Raw genomic sequence first — 25,271 nt, forward strand, 5'->3', positions numbered from 1 at the left:
TTTTATTGATTGCTGTTGCGGGAGGCCTTGGGGCCAAATCTGTGCGAGGCGCCAGTGTCAGCGATTTCCCCCAAGGGAGAAGGGGAGGGCCTAGGGGGCGCTGGTGGGGAGAAGCGGCTGAAGAGAAGAAAGGGGAAAAGAAGGCGGGAAGGGGAAGGACGAAAGAGGAACTGTTTGTGTTGAATTTGGGTACTGGTGTAGCATCTTAGTGGCCTTGTAAAAAGTACAGTGGAAGTCTTAATCCTAAATCTTGAGAGTACATCATAAATGGAGGTTAGGAGTGGACATAGAGGTGAGAGTGGAAAAGTTGAATAGATGAACAAGGGTACATGGAAAGAGAAAAGATGGGAGCCAAAACCAAAAAGGAAAGAATGCAATCAGTGTAAAACACTAAGGAGTGCTCAGAAAGGTTATTCGTTTAGAATAACCATAACACACAATTACAGCCAGATGGGAAAAATAATTTCTAGTGGTGTACAGTAGTGTTAGGCATCTATAAATAACAGTATTTTATTGTATGTTCTCCAATGGCTAGAAGAGAGATCAAATTTTTTCATCACAAAGAAATGATAGTTTTGCGATGATGGATATGCTAAATACCCTGATTTGATCATCACACATTGTATACATGTATTGGAATATAACTGTACCCCATAAATATGTACAATCAATACATATCAATTTAAAAATAAATAAATTCCTTTTTTTAAAAAAAGGATAACCATAGAAAAGATAACCACTTTCCTGGAAGCCAGGGCACTTCCTTAGAGAGCTAGGTGGATAGTATCTAATGCTGCAAAGATGAGACAGGATCAAAAGATTTGTTAATCGTGAGTATCCTACGAGACAACTTTTAGTAGGTGTGAAGGCAATGAGATGTTAATGTGGTTTGAAAATGGAGGCAACCTGTAGACTATTTTGTGGACCAGATGATTTATCCTTGTTGAAGGGGAGATTGAAGCCAGGAGGGCAATAATTGAATATAAACTGGGAACAATAGATTAAGGATAGAGCAGTTGAGAGAGGTATTAGGAAAAGAAAAGAGAATAGCTCCATTCTCTGAGACCAAAGAAAAGGACACATTTTGAAGTGAATAAAAGAATTTGAGGTGGTTCTTTCACTTCTCCTGGAAATTGGCATAGCCAACAGCAGTGATGTGGTCTGGGTTAATATTCAGGGCTTTAGTTACCATAAATGCCTTTGTGAAGGCAGGAATTATGCCGTATTCATCTTTATATCTCCTGCATTGCCTAGCACACTCGTTTGTACATGGTTGGCATTTAGTAAATATGTATGTTATGTTGAATATTTTAAAATGAAGTTAAGTAGACGTTCCCTGCAAATGAGGACTTCAGTGTATTTGAACAAATAAAGAGCATAGGGGAAAGGTTATCTCAAAGAAGCAATGAAACTTGGCTGAATAGTTGTTGCTTAATGTATCAGCTATGTCTGGAAAGTTTTTTTAATACTGAATTCATGAATATAGGTCATAAGCATGAAGCACAGTTCAGTTTCCACTGGTGGTGCTGGCCGCCTCTCTATGCAGGAGTTAAGATCCCAGGACCTAAATAAAGGCCTTTATACCCCTCAAACGTAAGTACCTCCACCTATGGTTCTCACCTGCATGCTTTATCTAAGGGTAGAAAATCATTAGGTGGTTATTAAAAACGAGACTAGTAAAGTAGACAGTGATGGGGTTAAAACAAAGGATAAATCTACTAAAGATTGGATGGACCAGAAGGACCCCCACTTGTCCCCTAACACTATAGGTGTCATAACTTATACTGTGTTTAAGCCCATCCCATTTATAACAGCTATGGTTGCTGCTAAAAATTTTCGTGATTTTGAATTATTTTTATAGGTAATGGAGGAAAGGTATTGGTTCCAACCTATTTCCAAAAGTTTTTTGAACTAATATTTTTTTTATATTTATTTTAAAGAGTTGATTTTCTGTTTTTGTTTTTGTTTTTAAAGCAAAGAGAAACCAGCCTTTGGAAAGTTGAGTATAAACAAACCCACATCTGAAAGAAAAGTCTCTGTGTTTGGTAAAAGGTAATATTTTATATTAGTTCTAATGAAGGGATTCTTATAGCCATGCATTGATGCCCTCAGAGAACCAAAAAATTAGATAACGTGGTCCCTTCAGAGAGAAAAGTTATCCAGTTTTCCTGTTTTGAATGATTAAAATTTTAGGTTATGTCTGCCTTAGATGGCACTAAGAGAGAGATGAACACATTCAGACCAGTATTTCATTGTTACAAGTGAATAGTCGATTGTAAAATCTATTCCTAGCTTTCAGACACTATGGAAGTTATAGCATTTTTTAAAAAGGAGGGACCATCAATTTAGTCTTGACTTTTTGTGCTCTTAATGATTAGTGAGGATTCAAAAGAGCTTTTGTTTTGTGGGCTATATCTGTCGATATTAACCATATTAGAAATTAAAACTGAGAAATTTTAAAGTATGTATTAATTCAATGTAAAATAACAATACATCCATTACATGGTAATAAATAACATGTTGATTTAAAAAAAAAAATTTCAAAAACAAAACAATTTCAATGAGAAGAGTGACATGGTTTTACATTTTTGCAAATTTCTTTAATGTCTGGCTTGATAGAAGATAGCCAGATTTTTATATCTGCTTCTGCATTCAATCTGTTACAATATCATACATCATGTTGCCAGCCTCTGGAAGCTGCCAGTGTACACTCATGAGAGAATGAGAATGAAAAGAGCAAATAACATGTTAGTTTTATTACGAAAATAGTTTTGATTCGTCAGTGGTATCTAGATAACGTTTTAAGAAGAGTAGACTAGCAGTTGTCTAGGCTCTGGGTGAGGGAAAGATTAACTGTTAAGAGTGTAAGGGGACTTTGGGGATAATGGAAATGTTCATATCTTAAACAAGTATATACATCGTCAAATCTCATCAAACTGTATGCTTTAAACCAGGCGCTTTTTATTCTAAGCAAACTATGTCTCAATAAAGTTGGTTTTAAAAAAAAAGCTCAACCACAAAAGTAAGAAAATAAACTGTTGTCTCACCAAACAAAAATATAACTTTGTTTTAAGATAATTGTTTTAAAAATATTTAGAGATAAAATATTTGTTACCTGCTAAAAAGCCTCTGTCATGACACCAAGTTAAACTTCTATTTCTGATATTTATTCCAGTTTATGTAAAATCTTAAAACATTTTTGTAATGTAACTCTCATCTCAGAGCTAAATTTTAGAGATGATGATAATTATAAAAATCTAACATTTGTTGAGCATTCCTTTAGGCCAGACATTGTTTTAAATGCTTTATCTATCTTAACTCTTTTAGTCAATCCTTAGAACTGCCCCATGAGGGACAGTTCTGTTATTGTCTCCATATTACATGTAAGGAAATTAAAGCACAGGGAGATTAAGTAATTTACCCAAGGTCACACAAATAGTAACAGGCAGAATTTGAAACCACATATTCTCGCTCTCAACCTTATGCTCTTTAACTATAAACTGACTGAATGATTAAGTATTTTGATTGATTGGGACATTCTCTTAAAATTTAAAAAGATATCTATTAGTGCAGTTTCGTGTAGAATAAGAGTTAAATCTATACACCTATTCCTCTTATGGTAAAATATATATATACATATATATATATTTTTTTTTTTTTTTTTAAAGGTTCAGCAATAGCAGTATGTGGTCCTTGAATTAGCAAATTCTCAGAGGAAAAAAATGGCTAATTTACTAGCTAATTAATCTGGGCAGTGGAGAGAGAGAGCCCAAGCTAAAGAACTCTTTAGAGCCTGAGTAGGAAAGAACTTGCCAGCAGCTTACAGGGAGCAATGAAGTTTTGATGAATAGAGTTCAGATATTACAGCAATGTTCACTGTTACTCAACTTTGTAGCATCTCTTGAAAAGGAAAATTACTGTTCTGAGGATATTTAGTAAGCTACAATGGTTAGCTAAATTAGGCCACAATGGTAGGCAAAAAGAACCATTAAAAAGATTATTTAAACAAATAAGATTTTGTTTGGGGGAGACAGTCTTGTAAAGAAGCATATATACTACAGCCATTAATGACTAAAAGGTAGCAACATATATTTTTAGGGTAAATCACAATCAGTTACATAATATAGGTATCACCTGACAGAGAAATGTTCTTGAGAAAAAGCCTACACAACCTGTTTTATCATATCTCAAAGGCAATTTTCCCACAAGAAATAATGGCAAATGAAGGTGTTGAGAGTAAGGGAGCAATCGTAGATAAACAGAGTAGCTAAGGACTTAGGTGACTGAACAGACTTGAAGAATAGTTGGTATAGGTAATCTAGTGGATTAAAAATACACATTCTTAGTATATGTGTTGACAATGCAAAGCACCAGAAGTGTATTTTTATTCTCTCCTTATTTTATATCTGAATTATCTGTAAACTGCTATAACGTCATTATTTCCTTTTTTCTCTGCTTTAAATAAGAGAATTCTGTTTAAAAAAGAATTAAAGAATTAAACTTTAATGTTTGCTGATGTTAAAATATAAAATCGCCTCGAAATAATTTAGATTGACCCACAGAAGAAAATAGTTTTGACTAACTTTAAAAATATGTTTCCAGAACTAGTGGACATGGATCCCGGAATAGTCAATTTGGTATATTTTCCAGTTCTGAAAAAATCAAGGACCCAAGACCACTTAATGACAAAGCATTCATTCAACAATGTATTCGACAACTCTGTGAGGTATTTTATAATTTTAAATAGTCTAAATTGTAAGCGTTCTCTTAGGTATTTTCTAATACTTTTTCTATTACAAAATGTTTGCCATTTTATAAAAATTGTTGTAGTTTCTTACAGAAAATGATTATGCACATAGTGTATCCATGAAATCTCTACAAGCGCCATCTGTCAAGGACTTCCTGAAGATCTTTACTTTTCTTCATGGCTTCCTGTGCCCTTCATATGAACTTCCTGACACAAAGTTTGAAGAAGAGGTTCCAAGAATCTTTAAAGACCTTGGGTATGTGTGTTCTGTTTCTCATTATTCTAAAGAAATTATTGGAACACAGAGAAGAATCAAACTCAAATTTGTAAAGAGTTTGAGTTAGAGAAATAACATGTTTTAAGATGATCGCTGTGGGCAATATATGTAGGGTAAAAAAAAAATGACCATTTTTAGGTTATTACAGAAATACAAATGAAAGAGCATAACAACCTGAACTGCTGAACTGACAGGGAATAGAAAGGACAAGCTGAATACCACAGATTTTATAGAAACAAAACCAACAAAAAAACAGGATTGGGCCTGGTAAAAATGGGGTGAGAAGCAGCAAAAAAGGACTGTAAAGAGTAAACACAGGGGGAGGAATGGATTTGGGAATGAGCAATACATACATATGGCTTATTGGGGGGTACGTTGAATTTGAGGGACCAAAAGATCTTTTAGGAGAGATGTCCAGCATATTGGTTGTAAATGAAGTTCTCAGCTTAGGCGATATATGTACAAAGTAATCTGCAGAGAATAAATCGAAAAATACAAACACAATGTATATTGACAAAATAAAATTTAAAAATAATAATAATAATAATAAATACAAAAAATCATTAGAGAGTAAGATGACTAGGGACAGAATCTCAACAAATATCTTATTTTTAAACAAGTCAAGGCTGTGCGTATATATGTGAGATTTTTTAAATGTAACTTCTCTCATAGTTTAGCCATTATTTTTACTTAATTAACATATTAAGTTAGCTTATTTGTTCTAATTTTTCATAGGTATCCTTTTGCACTATCCAAAAGCTCCATGTATACAGTGGGGGCCCCTCATACGTGGCCTCACATTGTGGCAGCCTTGGTTTGGCTAATAGACTGCATCAAGGTATTTGATTTTCATTTTAAAATGTACACATAGAAAAAGTTCTTCTCCCCTCAGGAGGATATTTCCATTTCTATCTCTACTGTTAACACATGATACCAGAGGTGAGGGGAAGAAGTACTACATTAGCAAGGAGTGTTTGTCTTCATGAGGTTTTACAGCTCAAAAAATGAATCAGTAGGAAATTGATTTTTTTATTTTCCCCCATGAAATTTATTTTTTCCCCTTTTTAAATTAAAAACCATATTCCATATTCATTGCAAAAAGTTTTCAAAAATACAGAGCAATATAGCCATATTCTTTCAGCTCAGAGGCAACAACTTGAAGCATTTCCTTGGGATACAGGGTTTTTGTGGGGGTTTGGGGGGAACTTACAAGAGCTTCTTTTTTAATTTATTGTTTCATAATTAACCCATGATAATTATATATATTTGTAGAGCACAATATGATATTTGAGTGCATTTATACAGTGTGCAGTGATCAGGGGTATAGTTTTTAAAAGTATGTTATTGCTATGCAAACTATGTATATCTTTTAAACTTTTTTTTTAAATTTATTTTTATTGGTCATGAATATTCATGAGATACAAAGTTGATTGTCACCCCTCGTGCCCATAATGTGAGGGCCAGATTCATACTGGCAGCATACCCATTACCACAAATTGCATTTGTACCTCATGTCCCTGCCCAATTATCCCCAACCTCCCTCTCCCTCCCCCTTCCCCCGCCACTCCACTTTGTAGCCGAAGGAATGTTCTCTCCCTCTGCAAGTTCAACACACTACTGTGGTCTTTCTTTCCTTCCTTCTTTCTCTCTTAGCTCCCACATACAAGAGAGTACATGAGGTACTTATCCCTCTGTGCTTTGCTTATTTCACTCAACAGAAGTTCCTCCAGGCTCATCCGTGTTGTTGCAAATGGGAATATTTCATTCTTTTTTATGACAGAGTAGTATTCCATGGTGTATATATACCACAGTTTCCTTATCCAATCATCCATTGATGGACATTTAGGTTGGTTCCATGTCTTGGCTATTGTAAAGAGAGCTGCAGTGAACATGGGAGTGCAGGTGTCCCTTCGACATGATGATTTTCATTCCTCTGGGTATATACCCAGAAGTGGGATTGCTGGATTGTATGGAAGATCTATCTGTAGTTGTTTGAGAAACCTCCATACTGTTTTCTGTAGTGGTTGTACTAATTTACAGTCCCACCAACATTGTAGGAGTGTTCCCTTCTCTCCACATCCTCACCAGCATTTGTTAGTCACCTTCTTTTTGATGATAGCCAGTCTAACTGGGGTGAGGTGGCATCTCAAAGTAGTTTTAATTTGCATTTCCTTGATGACTAGTAATGTTGAGCATTTTTTCACATACCTGTTGGCCATTTGTCTGTCTTCCTTTGAAAAATGTCTATTAAGTTCCTTTGCCCATTTTTTAATTGGGTGTTTGTTTTTTTACTGTATAATTGCTTGAGTTCCTTGTATATTATGGATATTAATCCCTTGTCGGATGTGTAGTTGGCAAAAATTTTCTCCCACTCTGTAGGTTGTTGTTTCACTCTGTTGATTGTTTCCTTTGCTCTGCAGAAGCTTTTTAGTTTGATATAGTCCCATTTGTTTATTTTTTCTTTTACTGCTTGTGCTTTTGGGCTCATGTTCATAAAGTCTGTGCCCAGACCCAGTTGCTGAAGTGTTTCACCTATACTTTCCCTTAGTAACGTTACAGTTTCAGGTCTTATACTTAAGTCTTTAATCCGTTTTGAGTTGATTTTCGTGTATGGTGAGAGATGCATATCTAGTTTCATTCTTCTACATATGGATATCCAGTTTTCCCTGCACTACTTGTTGAAGAGGCAGTCTTTTCCCCAGTGTAGGTTTTTCTTGCCTTTGTCCAATATCAGATGGCTGTAAGCCTGAGGGGTGATTTCTGGGTTCTCAGTTCTACTCCTCTAGTCTGAATTCTTTTAAACTTTTGGTACATTTTGACAAATTTTCCTTCAGAAAATTTTACCGATTAAAAGCTCCTCAACAATAGGCATTACTGTTTTAAAATCTTTACCAATTTGGAAGATGAAAAATAGCTTATTTTAATACATATTATTGAAACCTTTATGTTTTTGTATGGTTTGTTACTTATATTTCTTTCAACTTGATTGTATGTGTTTTTTTTTTTTTTTTTTGCCTATTTTATATTATATTTGCTTTTGCTCTTAATTTGAACCTTTATATATTGAACTCCTTATATGTTAAACTTATCAATGTTTTTAATAGTTGACAATATGACAAGCAAAAAAAAGACAGCTAATTTTTTGTATTTGCATTTTTTATTTTTAAAAGTGAACATTTTCACATTTATTGTAATAACAGCCTATTCATGTCTTTTGCCATTTTTCTTTTTTCTTATTGATTTGCAAGAGTGCCATTCTGTAGGTCAGAAGTGGTCAAGTTAGAGAAATTAGCCCCTGCCTATATGGTGCAAATATTTTTTTCCCTCTTCTTCCTTTTGATTTTATGTGCTGTGTTTTGGCTGTTCAGAAATGTGAGTTTTTATCTAGTCTAGTGCACTCTCTTTTGTAGCTTCTGAGTTTCCTGTCCTACTTAGTGCTGGGATCATTAAAACTAATATTGTTCCCCTACATTCTCTTGGCCATCAGCATGCTCTTAACTAAAAGTAGGCAGACACTGAGTGGATGGATTTTGACACGAGCGGTGCTGCTACATTCAGCACGACCAGTTGTGAATGTAGGAATAGAAATCCAACACCATAGCCCATTAATAAAATTCAGGTTTTATTGGACCTGATGTAAAACACTTACGCATTCAATTTGCCTTGCCCCACTGATGCTCATGGACGTTGGATAACCACTTCTGTGCTCTCACCATCAGATACCCCTATAGTCACTAGAACATTTTACCCTTTTTGGCTAAGTAGCTTATGATATTGGAACGTGGTTGGAAGATAGCATTTCCACAGTGATACAGGAGCTGGTAGAGTAGCTGCTGTGGCTTCAGTTGGGAAGGTTCCTCTTGAGATGCCTCCATGCCTGTTATTTAGGTTGAAATCCCTTCCTTCTTATCTTGCATTGCTTGACGTGGTAGAAATGAACACTATAGCAATGTAAGAATCCATGAGAGACTGCAGGTTTCTTGTTCTAATTATCTTTCCCACTTAACATAAGCCTAGAAATTCAGACACACTTAGGAAGCCCTCCTTTATCCCTGATGTTTAAAAAAAATTCTTCCAATTTTTTCTCTAGTATTTTATGGTTTCTTTGTTTATGTTTAAATCTTAAGCCATCTGCAGTTTGTTTTAGCTTAAGAAAGAGGGTGCTTTATTTTTTAAATGACTCACTCTCTCACTCAGTACCACTTATTGAATAACTCTTCTTTTTCCCACAGTTTGAACTGTTGCCAGTATGCTCTTAGACCTAATTCTCTGCTCTTTTTTCCTATCCCTGAATCATGACGACTCTAATTCCTGTCACTTTCTAATATATTTTATTTAGTAGAAGAAGATTCTTACTGCTTTTCACAATTTTCCTTGCTAGTCTCATATCCTTGCCCTTTAAATTATTTTTCAAATTCCAAAAAATATCATATGTGGTTGGTTTTTTTTATTGATATCACATTGAATTCATAGATATATTGGGGAGAAATTCCCATCTTCACAATATTTAGTCTTGTCACTTGGGAAAGTGTTAAATCTCTCATTTATTCATATTGTATGTGTTTGTAGTTTTCTTCATATCGAGCAACATATTTTTTATTAAGTAATTCCATGTGTTTTGTTACTATGATGAACAGGCTTTTTTCATTCTATTTCTAAGGTTATTATTGCTAAAAAAGTTTTTTGTAATTACTACCCTTATTGAATTGCTTTATTACTACTGCTTTTCTCAGTTGATTTCTATTACTACCACTGTTTTCAAATGAAATATTTTCTGTTTTATATTTAGTTATGGTGTATTCAAATAGAAGATAATGTTTTTCATGTTGAAGTGCATCCAATTTTATCAGGAATGATCATTGAAGGTTTTCATATGCTTTTGCAGGGTCTATTGACATTTTTCTCTTGACCTATCGATATAATACATTTGTTTCCTAATAATAACCTCTATTTGTTCATTGCTTATTATTCCTTTGTTATATTCCTGAATTGTTTGTTAACATTTTATAAATAAAGTTTGATTTTTTTTTTCTCTCGCTCTCACTGTGCCTCTTAGAACAGAGCATGGCACATAATCAATCCTTATTACAATGTTTGAGTAATAGTAATTTAGCCAAAGTTACCCTGTCTCCTCTACTAAGGACCATGAATAGGAGGGTTACGTATGCTCCAAAAGCTCCATTAGCCTTTTGGTTAGTGATCAAAGTGTACCAGGGCCTGACTTATCTCAGATCCCTCTGAGTTCTTCCTCCTCCTGATGATTAACAATATTGAGAAGTGATATTATATTGGAAAATATCACCTTCAGCTGGAAAAAGATGACTCAGATCTTTCTTTTTATCTCTGTACAATCTCAGGTTGAAACTATTTCAACCAAATCTCAGTTCAGAACTTTTCAGTCCTTGTAGTAGAGGCTTTTCTATAGCTCCTGGGAATCTGTTTGTCCCTGTATAGGGCTCTCCTTAAAACTTTCAGAGCAATGAGAGTTTTCACAAGGACCTTTGACAGGCAGCTGAAAATATCTTTACCCTGATGAAAAGGAAGATGATTCTTTTCTTCATCTTGAGCTCTGACCTGCATGTCTTGCAGACTTAATTAAATCTGACTGTCACCTGAGGCCCTGTCAAAGAAAGATGAGGTAGAGGACAAGTTGATAGAGCTCTCCTGCATCCAACCTAGATATATAAAAAGCCTTATGAGTGCCTTTAGAATTGGAAAAGGATAGTAGGGCAAGCAACTCTGGGCTCAGGATGGTGTCTCCCTCAGAAATCTTATATATGAGTCCCAGGATAAGAAAATCTAATTCAATAGAAACCACATTCTTTTATGTACTCCTAATGCGTAGTCCTTTTCTTAGAAGCTTAGTGTTCATTATACTAGATATACATTTAAATACATATCTAGTATATCTATGTTTATATTCATCTTATAGCCATTTCAGTTAAATTTTCTAATTTTTTTAATGTTTGAAAGGTTATATTTTTAAAATAAGTTATAAAAAACAGGTGTTCCAAAATGGAATTTCTGTGCCTTAAAAACCTGTAGCCAGGGCCGAGCCTGTGGCGCATTTGGGAGGGTGCTGCGCTGGGAGCGTCGGCCGCGGGTTCGGATCCTATATAGGAATGGCCAGTACACTCACTGGCTGAGTGCCACTCACGAAAAAGAAAAAAAGAAAAAAAAAAAAAAACCTGTAGCCATTTTCCTTTTAGTTTGTCAGTGATAAATATCTGAATGTTTTTCTATAATCATTCAAATGTTTATCATTATCCCTTTCAAATTTAAACTAGTATTTCTGAAGATTTTATATTGTAAAATTTGATCTAAAGTTCATTCTTGAACATACTGAAGGAATAAGTTGATAACATTTGAATACCAAGATTGAAGTTATATAAAAAAAAAATTATTACTGGTTCACCTTTAATATGGCGGTTCTGTTTTGGATTCTTAGAGTTGCATTAAAATGTGTATATATGCTTTATGCTCTCAATGGGTTAATAGCGTAAAATTCAGCATATTTTTCTCTATGGAACAGAACTGAATATGGAGCCATCTTTCTAAATCTTAAGGGGTTTAGCTATTAAAATACCAAAAGGATCATATTTTAAGGGTCAATATAATAACCTCTCAAAAGAGACTTTTAGTCATACAATAATGTAAATGCTTCTAAAAATGACACTAGGAAACTAATTTGACAAAACATGAAAGCTATATTTTTGCATCAATTTAATTAGCTTAAGATGTTGCTTGTGTGCTGATTAGATACATACTGCCATGAAAGAAAGCTCACCTTTATTTGATGACGGACAGCCTTGGGGAGAAGAAACTGAAGATGGAATTATGCATAATAAGGTACCATACATTACCGTAAACAATAATGTTACTTTTGTTATTAAGTAAATAACAAATAGTATGTTTTTATTATTATAAAATAATAAATAATTTTACTATTGAAATTAATACTAATGCTCCTGGACTTAAAATGGGGTACATCCCTATAAACCCATTGTACACTGAAAATATGTTAAGTCAAAAATGCATTTAAACATCATAGATTAGCCTAGCCTATTTTACACTTCCTTACATTTAGCCTAGAGTTGGGCAAAATCATCTAACACAAAGCCTGTTTATAATAAAGAGTTGAATATTTCATATAATTTATTGAATACCGTATGGAAGGTAAACAGAATGGTCGTATGGGTACTCAAAGTATGATTTCTACTGAATGCGTATTGCTTTCACACCGTCATAAAGTCAAAAAATCTAAAATTGATTTTCAAAAATATTGATGACCTACTGTTTGAGTCAAATTATAATTTCCTAGAATTTAACTAGACACAGAAATTTGATAATGTTAACTAAATAAAAAATAGAAAAGGATTGGAATTAAATCATAACATGTTATTGTTATATGTTATAGATATAATATTTCTTCTATCTTGTGGAATGAAGACATCAGTATTGACATTTTAATGCAATTCTTTGTTAATACAAAGCATGATAAATTGGGTCATAAACTATGCATATGGGTTTTTTTTTTTGTTTTGGCCTTTTTAGTCAGGTATATTGCCACTTAGCTCAGAGTACCAACTCCAAAAGTAAACAGGTGGTCTCAATTGGTTCCCATACTATATATTTTATTAAACCCTAAACTATGTAACTAACCCCAACCTATTTCCTAAATTATGAAAATTTTATATATCCAAATGGAGCAAACACCAACTCTGAGGAATAAATTTAAAATATTGAGAGTATATATGAACATTGTCATACATAAAAGACCAATCACCACACAGGCCCCTAAAAAGAAAAACTATTCTCTGCTCTCATTCTAACCTTTACTCTTTGGAGCCTTTGTCACTAAAGGAAAGTGGAAATAACTTCAGTTTCACCTTTTCTTATTTCCTGGGAGATAGTTAGAAGATGTATCGGCTTACTGGCATGATATCATTGCCTTTTTTTTTTTCTTTTTTTTTTTTAAATGCACCTTTACTACTTCAACAATGATCCCAGCTGGAGCGGCTGTTAGGAAGCCTCTGATCTTACCTTGGGAGAATTTTCCTCGCGCATTGCAGTATATATTTCTAGAGTACATTTAATTGTACCTCAGTTTTCACCCAAATACAATTACAACAACACCTATTAATGTTAAATTTCTTGACATTCATCCTAAAGATTAAACTTATAAAAGCTATTCTTGCTATCTGAGCTGTTATTTCAAATGCTAATCTGTAGAAAAGCACTTTGGAAACTATAAAGTGCTATTCTTAATTACAGTCATCAGAGGATCCAGCTTCACCAGATTCTGATCCTCGGCTTTATGGGTTCACAGACTCAATTTTTTTTTTTTTTTTTTTTTTTTTTTAAATCTGGAAGATCAAAACTGACCAAGCTTAGGGAAACAAATTCACTCTTAACAAATTCACCAGACTCTGATCTGAAGTAGAATGAAATTATTAATTTACCATCAGTGGTACACCTTTCCAGTTATAGGAATACTCATACTTTCTATTCAGGGTAAACCTTCCATGTCAACCAAGCAATAAGAAGGTTGCTTAGTAAGCAAAGAATTGGCACAAAGGGAATTGGCTTGTCTTGAGGGATATTTATTTCATCTAGGTGATGGAAAATTTTGATCATCCTTGCCTCCTAATAAAGTATGCATTCTCAGTGACCAAAAAACCTCCTGGATACAAAATATAGTGTTCCCTTCCTCTTCAGAATTCTAATATTCTACTGTTTAGATCTCAACTTACCATGTCATTTTTTAGTCTGAAGTTGCAATGTAATTATAGCCTTTATTAATTACATTCTGGTTTTTACGATTAGACCTTGTCAGTTTAATTGGACTTAAATGATCAGCAATTCACTTAAATTTTTTATAAGGTACATTGTTCCTAAAGATGATTAAGTTTGTACACTTTATGTTGAACTACTTTTATTAATAAGCTTTCTTGTTTGTTTTTTCTGAAGTTATGATTTATTTACTGTTTTTAAATATCACCTTTATCCAATTTTACGTGTTATTTTCATCCGTATTATTTGTTTATAAGTAGCAGACTAAGTCTGTACGGCATAATTAATAATATATCTTAGGTTTCTGTTTCTTATTTATAATTCATATAACTACTTAGTATTTCTGACCTTTTTTTAATCCAAATTTAAATTCCCAGTTAGAAAAATAAAACAAACTAAACAGTCTTTACTTTTTTTTTTAATCTACTTAACCCAATCAGCTGTTTTTGGACTACACCATAAAGTGCTATGAGAGTTTCATGAGCGGCGCTGACAGCTTTGAAGAAATGAATACAGAGTTGCAGTCAAAGCTGAGTAAGTGTTCTCCTTCCTAGTGCTCTTGCTTTTAGTCATGTAACTCTGCTCGTGGAGTGGTAGCTTACTTTACCATATCCGATGTTTATATGAGCTACTTACTTTAAATGCATCTGGATGTTTACTGACTTTTACCTTTGTGGTTTCTTTGGTGGAGAGAAGTAATAGTCAAGCAGAAAGTATACTACAGAATAATAGTATTAGAGTCAGACCTGAGGCATAACTCCTTACTGTCTATGTGACCCTAACAAAATACTTGACCTATCTGACAAAGTTTTACAGGCTTAGATGGCAGTATAATAAAGTACCAAACACACTACCAGGAGCACAGAAGATAATCAACAAATGTTATTCCTCCTGGGGGATAATATCCCTATGATGTCCTTCCTTTACTGCTTGAGAAATTAAGTCACCAATTAGTCAAAAGACCTAAGGACTGTTTCAAAACTTGTGGCAGAATGGTAACAGGCCATTATATTTCTAAGCACAGAAGGAAATTCTTCATTTTCTCACTCAACTGTATTCTAGTGACATTCAGTATTTACTGCCTAACTCTACAACATTCCAGAGGTATTATTTTACATTCTTGTTTCTTCGGTTGAGATAGCCTTGTATATAATATACCAGAGCGGTAGATAAAATAGATACATCTAATATGTGTGAAGTTATTCTTCCGAAGACAATAGAATCAATCAAAACAGGAGAATATCACTTTGCCACCAATAGCACAAAAAGTAAAAGCATTTCCTTATGTTCCCCTGGGAATGTACCTTCCTGAAGAGTAACTAGGACAATTTCAGCTTGTCCACATGGGAAAGGGAGTAAGATAAATGATGCTTTGTTTTGAGAGAGGAAAATTCATAGTTATGTAATACAGAAAGCATCTAGTGAGTTATGTGATATTTCTATATATAATTAAGCACATAAATTGCATTTATTCAGACAAATACGTGTATACCTACTGTGTGCCAGCCACCATTTAGGCACCGAGGATACAGCAATGAAAGATAAAAATCTCTGTTCTTATGAGCTTACATTCTAGGAAACAGAAAGGGTCAATAATGAAATGAGCAACTATAAGTCAAATGGTGTTAAGTGCTATGGAGAAAAACCAAGCAGGGTAGGCGGAATAGGAAGTACAGTGGAGCAAAGCAAAGGGTCTTCTATGTCATGAAAGGTAGGATGTACTCTACTGATAGTATTTTGGGCAGAGACCAGAAGAATGTGAGGGAGCAAGCAATGGTGAAACCTGGGGAAGAATATTCTAAGCAGATGTGAGATCTTACAAAGTTTTTGGGTTTTGTCTCCAGAGGATTTATTTAACGTAGATGCTTCCAAGTTGGAATCACTAGCAGCAAAAAACAAAGCATTGAATGAACAGATTGCAAGACTGGAACAAGAAAGAGAAAAAGAACCGGTTAGTGATCATTTTTATGCACTTACTTAACAGCCTGTTTAGATTCTTAGGTCTCCTTAGCTGTCTTTATCAAAACTTTTTTTAAATGTATTAACAAATTAAACTCCTTAAAGTTAAGATTTTTACATAGGATAGAACTCTCAGTGAAAACATGTTTGGTATCTGTGGAGCCTTGTTTTCCCTTGTGGTCTAATAGTTTTGGACTAATGGTGCTCACAGCATGATGAAAGATTCTTACCTATTTACATAAGACCAAAAGTATCTTTTGAACAAGGCCCCCATGCTGTATACCTCCAGGGAGCACTATTCACAAGAGGCCCTAAGTTTTGTAGTTAGTGAAAAAGGAGTGGTAATAAATGGGTTTGTATAATACATTGTATCCTGAGGGTATCTTAAAGGCTAAATGGTAGTATCCAGATATCTAGTTTTATTTTGTGTTTTAGTACGAAGCACCCATATTGTTCTATAAAATGTTTAACAGATTTTAAATGTTTGTGCTTTTTCACCGTGGTTTTTTCTATCCCAAACTCACTTCTTGAAAAGTCCATCTTAATTAGGTAATAATAGTATAGTCCTCTTTTAGTTTTTTGACTCCTTCTAAAAGTGAAAACTCTAATATACCTTTCAGTAAGATAAATTTAAATAACGTTCCTTTCTTTACAATAAAGTATAGAATGATTATTGATGAGAATAATTTAATATTCTTTTCTCTTAAAGAATCGTCTAGAGTCACTGAAAAAACTGAAAACTTCCTTACAAGCAGATGTTCAGAAATATCAGGCATACATGAGCAATTTGGAGTCTCATTCAGCCATTCTTGACCAGAAGTTGAATGGTCTCAATGAAGAAATTGCTAGAGTAGGTAAGCACAGTAGGTAACGACCTAAAAGAGGTTATTCAGCCTGGGAGGCCTGCCAGTGTGGGATTTGTCACATATAGAACCAGCTGTGTTATCCATGTCTTTGTTTCCTTCTATGGTAAATATCTATAGCAGCCTACCAAGTTTTCAGTACTTTCTGTATTAGTTTCTTGAGGCTGCTGTAACAGATTACCACCAACTTGGTGGCTTAAAACAATGGAAATTTATTCTCTCACAGTTCTAGAGGCTATAAGTCTAAGATCCAGCAGGTCCACACTCTCTCAGGGACTCTGGGGAAGAATCTGTTCCATGCCACTTCCAGCTTCTGGTGGCTGACAACATTCCTGGGCTTCTGTACACATCACTCCAATCTCTGCCTCCATCGTCATGTTGCCGTCTCCTCTGTATGTCTGTCCTCTTCTATCTGTATGAAATCTCCCTCTGCCTTTATCTTATAAAGATACTTATGATGGCATGTAGGGTTCACCTGGATAATCCAGGATTATCTCCTCATCTCAGAATACTTAATCATGTCTGCAAATACCCTTTTTCCAAATAAGGTAATGTTTACATGTTCCAAAGATTGGGACTTCATAGTTCTTGGGTGGCCATTATTTAACCTATTATAGGTCATGTATCCCTTATGCAAAATGCTTGGGATTTCATTTCATGTTTTGGATTTCGAGTTTTTGGATTAAGGATACTGAACACCTTCGAACGTGTTTTCAAGCACTTGGCTTTTGAAACCAAGAGGGACCTAACCTAAGAATACATGCTGCCTGAATATAAATGTATCGATATAGATATATATCCTATATATATATTCTACATAAATGTATATTCTAGTTCACTTTTAAATTAATAAGACAGATTTTGTTTTTTCTCTGCAGCTGGCTAGTACAGCTATCAAACCCTGGACCCTGGTGTTATCAGCACCATGCTCTATCCATATGAGCTAACCAGCCAGCCCAATAAGCCAGATTCTTGACTTCTGCATGCCTCAGTCTGCTGTAACTGTCTTATCCTCTATCACTACCACCTAAGCAGCTCAGCAGCTGAAACTGACTGAAAATAAGTTGAAAAGCTGTGGTACCTCAATTCTTGGGATGCAAAAGCCCAACTAAAGAAAGCTCTTTTTATATCCTGTGTCTCCCTAAGCTTATTTTCATAAACACATAGTGGTCTTAATCAGAAAACTCTGGAAAATAGTGTGGCACATGCAAGTGCTTGATACTTCTGTGTTGTCAGAAAGAGAGCAATGTAGGTTATCTATAGATCACAGAGCCATTAGGCTGCAGTTTAAAAGATAAATATGAGACTGGCCCGTTAGCTCAGTTGGTCAGAGCATGGTGCTGATAACACCAAGGTCTAGGGTTCAATCCCTATATCAGCCAGCTGCCAAAATAATTAACAAAAGATAAATATATGGACAACTATACTATTTTCCCAGGACTTTGCCTGCTTTTAATTTATTCTTTTAGGATTTTATAGGCTGTGTCTGTCCCATGTAGGAGTTGTATAATGGGTCCTAAGGATATTTGATTTAACTCTTAGTCTAGGGAGTATTGGTCATCTGTCAAGTCACGGCTGGTAATTATCTGGGGTATTTGCTTAATCAGTTTATTATTTTTTTCCAAATAAGTCTGACCATGTAAGTTGGATTTGCTCTAAACAAACTCTTTAAATATTTTACACTAGGTTCCTAATCAGTTTGTTTGTTCTTCATGATGACAAGGAACCTTAGTTTCTTATAAACAATGTTTGTAATGCAGTTAAATCAATACTTTCTAATATTAATACTTTATCTTCCTTGTCAGCAGGTAATGAAGAGAAGTGTCATACTTCGTACTTGTTCTTATGAGAATTTCTTTTCAATAGTTACAAACTGAGTAGTTGAGAAATACTGCAGCACTCATTTGCCATTCCAGAGTGATTTTATATGAAACATTAATTTGATAACTGTTAACCTAAGATGTTTTTATGCTATGAGTATTTTCACTTTCCTGATTATTTAAAGCCATTCGAGACCAAAAGAGAATGAGACATATTTACACTCTATAGATATTGTATGTTGTGGATTGTTTGTGCAAATGCCTATAACAAATGTGTAAAGTTTTATGTAAACCAACCATTAATTTATTTTTAGTTCAGATGTGAAGCTTTCCAACTATTGTGCTGCAGATAGGTTATAACAAAGGCAACATATGGATCCTCCCAGCCCTCAGGATGATTCTCGTGGCCCCTATGGTCATCCTCATTCATTCATCCCAGACTGCTATTAAAATACTGTTACATTCTATGTAATCCATGATTTGAAGAAGGTTGGAAAACACTATTGGTAAACCTAACCAGTGTGGTTATCACTGAAAATGTCAGTAAAATAAGAATAAACTCTGATGTATTTTAATATAAATATTTTTATATTTGTGAAAAACTTGTGGTTTTTCTGAATTATTGAACAGAATCATGCAGGAGTATGACTTGCTTTTTTTAAAAACATTTGAATTGAGCATCTTAATCAGCCCTGTTAAGTAGTGGTATCAATTTCTCTGTAGGAATTGAGGAAACTTTAAAATTTTGATTTTTTTTCCAACACAGAATTGGAATGTGAAACAATAAAACAGGAGAATATTCGACTACAGAATATCGTTGATAACCAGAAATACTCAGTTGCAGACATTGAGAGAATAAATCATGAAAGAAATGAATTACAGCAAACCATTAATAAATTAACCAAAGACCTGGAGGCAGAACAACAGAAGCTGTGGAATGAGGAGATAAAATATGCCAGAGGCAAAGATGCGGTATGTCATTCTGTTTCCTATTGGCAACTCATCATGATTGACTTTTGTAAAGGTCTATCCCAATTCAGAAAGATTCAGTGGGTAAATTGGTTGAAGAATTAAAATTTTTTAGCACCGACATTTTACTAAAACACCCTTATCCCTTTATGCCTATTCAGTAACACCCCAATTTCTCTCAATCAGACTTAAGGTAGCTTTTATTTTATAATAGTTAACCAAGAAATAAGCAAAAGTCTCTAAGACAATGAAAATAATTTTCATAAATGCCACCCTTTTTATTCTGCAGAAAAGGAAATGAGTTCCTCTTTATTTACCTATTCACTGCTCAAACATTTATTTAACATCTGCCATGTGCCACTTATCATGCTGGGCATGAAGAAGTAAAGATAAAAAGACATGGACTCTGGCTGGCCAGTTAGCTCAGTTGGCTAGAGCACAGACTTGTAACACCAAGGTCATGGGTTCAGATCCCCATACTGGCCAGCTGCCATAAAAATTGTAAGAAAAACATGGACTCTTCCCCTCAAGAAACTTCCAGCCCAGTTTATATTTTCTACCACAAGATTAGACCTCTAATAGATGTTTGCACAGGGTACTGAGGAAGCTTGTAATATACCTAACCCAGACTTTAGTGTACGTGGTATGATGAGATCAGTTAAGTGGTTTTTAGAAAAGGCTTCCTTAAGGAGGGAACTCCAGAGCTGAATTGGGAAGCATGAGGAAGAGTTAGCAAAAAAAAAAAAAAAGAGAGAGAGAGAAGTGTATATGAAAGTTCAGAGAGAAAAAAAAAGTTTGTTTAGCTTTTCATATGGCTAGAGCTTAGAGGCAAGGTTTCGGGGACTCAAGATAATTATAGGCCAGATGGTGAAGACTTTTTTGATGTTTAGAAGTTTGGACTTTATCCTGAAAGCTCTACAAAGGTCTTAAAATTTTTAAGCAGGTATGATCACATTTTAGAAAGATTTTTGGTAATGTGAAAAATGGGTTGGAAGGGAGCAAAACATTCAAATAAGGATCTGTGGCAGTAATCTAATGAGAAATTACAAGCTGCATTTAGGTAATGTTAGTGGGGCTTCAAAGAAGTGGGTAGATTCTGACTGCTTAGCAAGTAGAGTGATAAGACATGATGAAAGAGAGGGAGAGCAGACGCTGTGTCTGGCTTGGGCAATTGGGCAAGTAGTAGCATCAGTCAGGAATAGAAGAGAAGGAATAAGTCGTAGTCAGGAATGGGGATGGAGGGCCGAGCCCGTGGCGCACTTGGTAGAGTGCTGCGCTGGGAGCGCGGCACGCTCCCGCCGGGTTCGGATCCTATATAAGAATGACTGGTGCACTCACTGGCTGAGTGCCGGTCACAAAAAAAAAAAAAAAAAAAGGAATGGGGATGGACATATTGAGTCCATGGGGCATCCATTATGTAATAAGGTATTGTGTACATGAGTCTGGACCTCAGCATAAAAGAACCAAATTACTTGCCTTAATTTTAAGTTTATAGATAGTACATAACAATTTAGCCAATATTGCTGGTAAGTGTACTTTCTGACCATATGAATTTCTAGATAAAGTTTGTCCTTTTTTATAGGCAATCTTTTATAAATGCTCTGTACTCCTGCCTTACTTAATTTACCATATGTTATTTACTCCTACTTTTAAATGTAGCTCTCAGTGTAAGTGAACTTTTTCTTAATGATTCAGCATAATTATAAATGCAACACTATTGTATTTTAAAACAACATAGTAAGTTAACAGGTTGTCTAGTGACATTTTTTCCCATGAAATAATTCTATAGTGATCTTTTTTAAGAAAAAGAAAGTGTGTGTTTAAAAAGCTTTCTTTTTAATAGAGAAAAATAGACTAGAGAGTTTCAGACTTACGTTTTGGTTTGAAGTTTTTCAGTTACATTTGTTTATTGGTAGATATTCTAAAATCTAACCTCACAGAGAAAAAATTTAGCCTCTAACTTTTGCTCCTAAAGTAATGGGTTTTTTTATCCTATTAACTCCAGCACTTTCTTAATGCAGTATTTTTTACGTTAAAATGAAAAAATCACTGTTGTTGAAATGAAAAAAATGTTTTTCAAACAAAGCACTTATGTTTGCCTAAGGGAACAGTAGTAGTTTTCCATTCTGATCACAGTATAAGCCACATTATAAGCATAATGCAGATAGTTTCTTAGTTAAGTTTTAACTGTTTTGCATTATTAAAAGTCTGTATTTTACACACCTACATATATAATTCTTAGTATGGATTGTCCAGTTTATCATGAGCAGTAAGCATTACCTCCTTTCTTAGCCCTGTTTCACCATGCCATCTATATTCCCTCATTCTCCTGACCCTTCTAGGTAATCTCTGTCCCTATGTTTCAAGGAGAAAAATATACATTTGTAAGAAATAACCTGTGGTGGTGAGCCCAGAGGCTTTGGACCTAGAATCTGGTAAATCTGGATTGTAACCCTGGATTTTCCACTACCCACATATGTGACCTCAGTATGTCATCTAACCTCTCAGAAGCCTCATTTTCCTTATTTATAAAATGACATGTTGTTAGACTAGATATGTAAATCTGAAATGAGTTAACCGCAATGGATAGTAATGAATGTATCATCTCTTAAGCACTGTGTGGGAGACGGAAAGTTGTGAATCTCTAACTAGGTGATCTTACTAGGTGATCTCTGAGCTTAACTAATTAAAATGAGTTGTACTAAAAAGAGTAATAATTTTGATTTGGAGGACCAGGCTAAAAGGAGAAAAAATTCTGCTAAGTAGGTAAGCAATGGCCTGGTGATGTGACAGAATAGGGCTGTGAACAGTGCAAAGAAATCCTTACTGTACTAAGTACCTGAGAGTCAGATACAAGGCTTATTAAAGGATGGTGGCAGGATGCAAAAGATCATCACAAACATTTCATCCATCATCTTTTTTTCTGGACTGATTTTTATTCCACATGCAATCTCTGATAGGTAGTAGCCCTCTGGAGCTGTTGAGACAGACATTGAGGTACGTCTGGATTCATCAGGAAAGAGTGTGATAAGTTTTTATTGTCTGAATTGGTTGTGGGAAAGAGAAAGAAGAGACAAATGTGCCACATGTTTGATCTCCCTGCAGGTAGCCATGATAAAGTGCCTAGGCTTGTGAAAGCTGATTTCATTAGATTAAAAAAAAGGAAAATGGTGAAAGAAGAAACTACTCCTAAAACCATTTAGTATAAGAACAAACAGGCCTGTATATGTTAGTCCCTAAAAAGCTACTATATTACAGTACAGAAATCAAAATGATTTCCTGATTCATTAATAGAATAGTCTCAAATTTTATATATAAGTAGTATTGCTTTTAAGATCTGATGCGTATTTGGAGATTGCCTACTATTTAAGCAAGTTCCGTTGTATGTTCTTGCAGTCATATTCCTTCATTCAAATTATTCATTTCTATGGATGGGCAATAGCAATGAGAACCTAAGCATGTATTAAATGGAGGAAGCAGTGTAAAAATGGGTTGCCTAGATTCTGCAACTTTATGTATTTAATCAAATATTAAGTATCTATTATATGCCAAGCATTGTTCCAGGTTCTGTGGATACAGCTGCCTTTGTGGAACTTACATTCAAGCAGCGGAGGTGAACAAATAATATAATATGTCAGGTAGCAATGAGTACTATGAAGAAAAATAAAGTAAGGGTTTAGAAAAATTGGGGGATTTATATTAGAGGAAAAGCCTCTCTGGTGACATAATTTGAACAGAGCCCTGAAGGAAGGAAGGAGAGCAGGAAATGTGAAATGTTCCTAAAATATTTTTATCAATACGACTAAAATGGCATTTTGACACTTTAATGATTACGTTCCACTTACTTTGGATAAATGAAATGTCTTAATTTGTAAAGTAACAAAACTAAGGCTTGTTTGTTTTTGTTTCATAATTTATCAGGCACTTTAAAAAGTAAACTTTAGTTAATACCTAAATATGGACTCTTATTCCAGACTGTTCAGGTGAATGGAAGAACAATTCCATTCTGTTCACCAATCATAGTCTTAAAATTATTCTACCAATTTAGTGTGAGTAAAGCCTTTCACTCTTTGTACGTTTTTAAACTCCCACCCTTGCTACTAAAAATTACTAAATTACTAAAATACTAAAAATAAATATATTTTGTATAAAATTGCGGAAATGCCTGTTGAAAACTATATGGAATGTGGCTGCTTTATTTTCAACGTTTTTGTGTGTGTGTTTGTGTTTTCTCCTTTCAGATTGAAACACAATTAGCAGAGTATCATAAATTGGCTAGAAAATTAAAACTTATTCCTAAGGGTGCTGAGAATTCCAAAGGTTATGACTTTGAAATTAAATTTAATCCTGAGGCTGGTGCCAACTGCCTTGTCAAATACAGAGCTCAAGTTTATGTAAGTAATCATGACTACCTCAAAGGCTTTTAAATTATATGATTGATATCTGTAAGAGTTTGAACTTCAGCATGCCCATAACCCAGGACTAAACAAAGAAATAAAACACTGAAACTCTTCGTCATCTTTCTTCTTGGTAAAAGAAATCTTCTTTCTGTTATATCTAACTCTTCAAATTATAAAGCCTTTTCTTCTTCACCTACTTTATCTATTCAATTATTCAGTAAAATATTTGATTATATATAAAATAGAGAGCCTAATACTTGCTCTTAAGTTGCTACTGGTCCCCTCAGGGGAGAAAGACATAAATACATAAATATATACATGCTTCCTTAGAAGTCTTTACAAGGTATAGTAACAAGATTAGTTTTTCCCACGTAGCAGAAAACACTCCACAGAAATGGTAACCCTGGAATGAAATATTGAAAGATGTGGTATTTATGGGGATGGTCTATGGAAAGAGTTCTATGCACGGTGACACACATGAAGACATAAATTACAACACAGCATTAAGGGATGCCAACAGTCAACAATGAGAAATCTGTGCCTAATTTTGAAATATGGCCAAGCAGGTGATTTGGGGAATAAAATTTTTAAATTGCTGTATTGCAACTTCTCAATTATTCACAGATTTTAGTATTTTAGTGACTTCCCCAAAATGCCAGTTTTCAAAATACTTAGTTTTTGAATAGAAGAATGGAGATTAAAGTCAAAAGCTGTGCATTTTTACTCTTGAAAATTATTTATTCATTCAACAAATATTTCCTGAGTCCATATTATGTTCCAGACCAGCTAATTGCTGGGGATAAAATACCAGAAAGTTACTTCCCCACTTTCCTGAGATTATAGTTTGTTGGTGAACATATATTGATTAAATCAAGTTAGCTTCATTTTCAACAGGAAAAAAAAAATGCATCCAGTAAACATTTACTCTTATTGAATTGTTTTTCAAGCGAATAGCTTCCTAACTAGGTAGGTAGATCAGTTGATATGGATAGACTATAGATAAGCAGGCAGGCAGGCAGATTAGAGTTTGCTCACCGCTATTTTAGCTGGTACAAGAAAATATCCTGCATTAAGTCACTGTAGAAAAGATTATCCAGTGCAAAAAGAATGCATATGCTCAGAAAAGGAAAACTTTTACTTTGATCTCTGGAAATGGTTTTAAATAATAGTAGAACAATAAAAATAGAAATAGCATCAATGAGGTACAACACCAAGCGTTATAAGTAGCATGAGCGTACTTCAATAAGTTCATGGAAGAATGGAATTAAAGATAATATGCCACCAAAAAAAAAGATAATACAAATCTTTCCATGAACTTTTTGAAGAACCCTCATATTTGATGAAAAGTTTAAGAGGCCATTGCATCTTTCAAAAAAGTGCAGGCCAAAATTTAAATTCAGCAATAATTTCAAAAGACTTACTTAAAACATAATTGCATATGGG

At 34.4% G+C, this 25,271-nt stretch overlaps 1 protein-coding gene across 1 annotated transcript in view; it reads left to right on the top strand.

Annotated features, from left to right (window-relative positions):
- The first annotated feature begins 1,495 nt into the window (after positions 1-1,495).
- NDC80 (NDC80 kinetochore complex component) overlaps positions 1,496-25,271 on the top strand; it is a 39,304-nt gene continuing 15,528 nt past the window's right edge. The window contains exons 1-11 of the mRNA XM_063077504.1: positions 1,496-1,593; positions 1,975-2,052; positions 4,603-4,726; positions 4,831-5,003; positions 5,760-5,862; positions 11,784-11,873; positions 14,258-14,351; positions 15,662-15,768; positions 16,486-16,630; positions 19,226-19,431; positions 23,670-23,822. Coding sequence (XP_062933574.1) covers positions 1,496-1,593; positions 1,975-2,052; positions 4,603-4,726; positions 4,831-5,003; positions 5,760-5,862; positions 11,784-11,873; positions 14,258-14,351; positions 15,662-15,768; positions 16,486-16,630; positions 19,226-19,431; positions 23,670-23,822 — 1,371 coding nt within the window. The remainder of the gene's footprint in view (positions 1,594-1,974; positions 2,053-4,602; positions 4,727-4,830; positions 5,004-5,759; positions 5,863-11,783; positions 11,874-14,257; positions 14,352-15,661; positions 15,769-16,485; positions 16,631-19,225; positions 19,432-23,669; positions 23,823-25,271) is intronic.

The sequence above is a fragment of the Cynocephalus volans genome, chromosome 13, assembly GCF_027409185.1.
Source record: "Cynocephalus volans isolate mCynVol1 chromosome 13, mCynVol1.pri, whole genome shotgun sequence".
Lineage (NCBI taxonomy): Eukaryota > Metazoa > Chordata > Mammalia > Dermoptera > Cynocephalidae > Cynocephalus > Cynocephalus volans.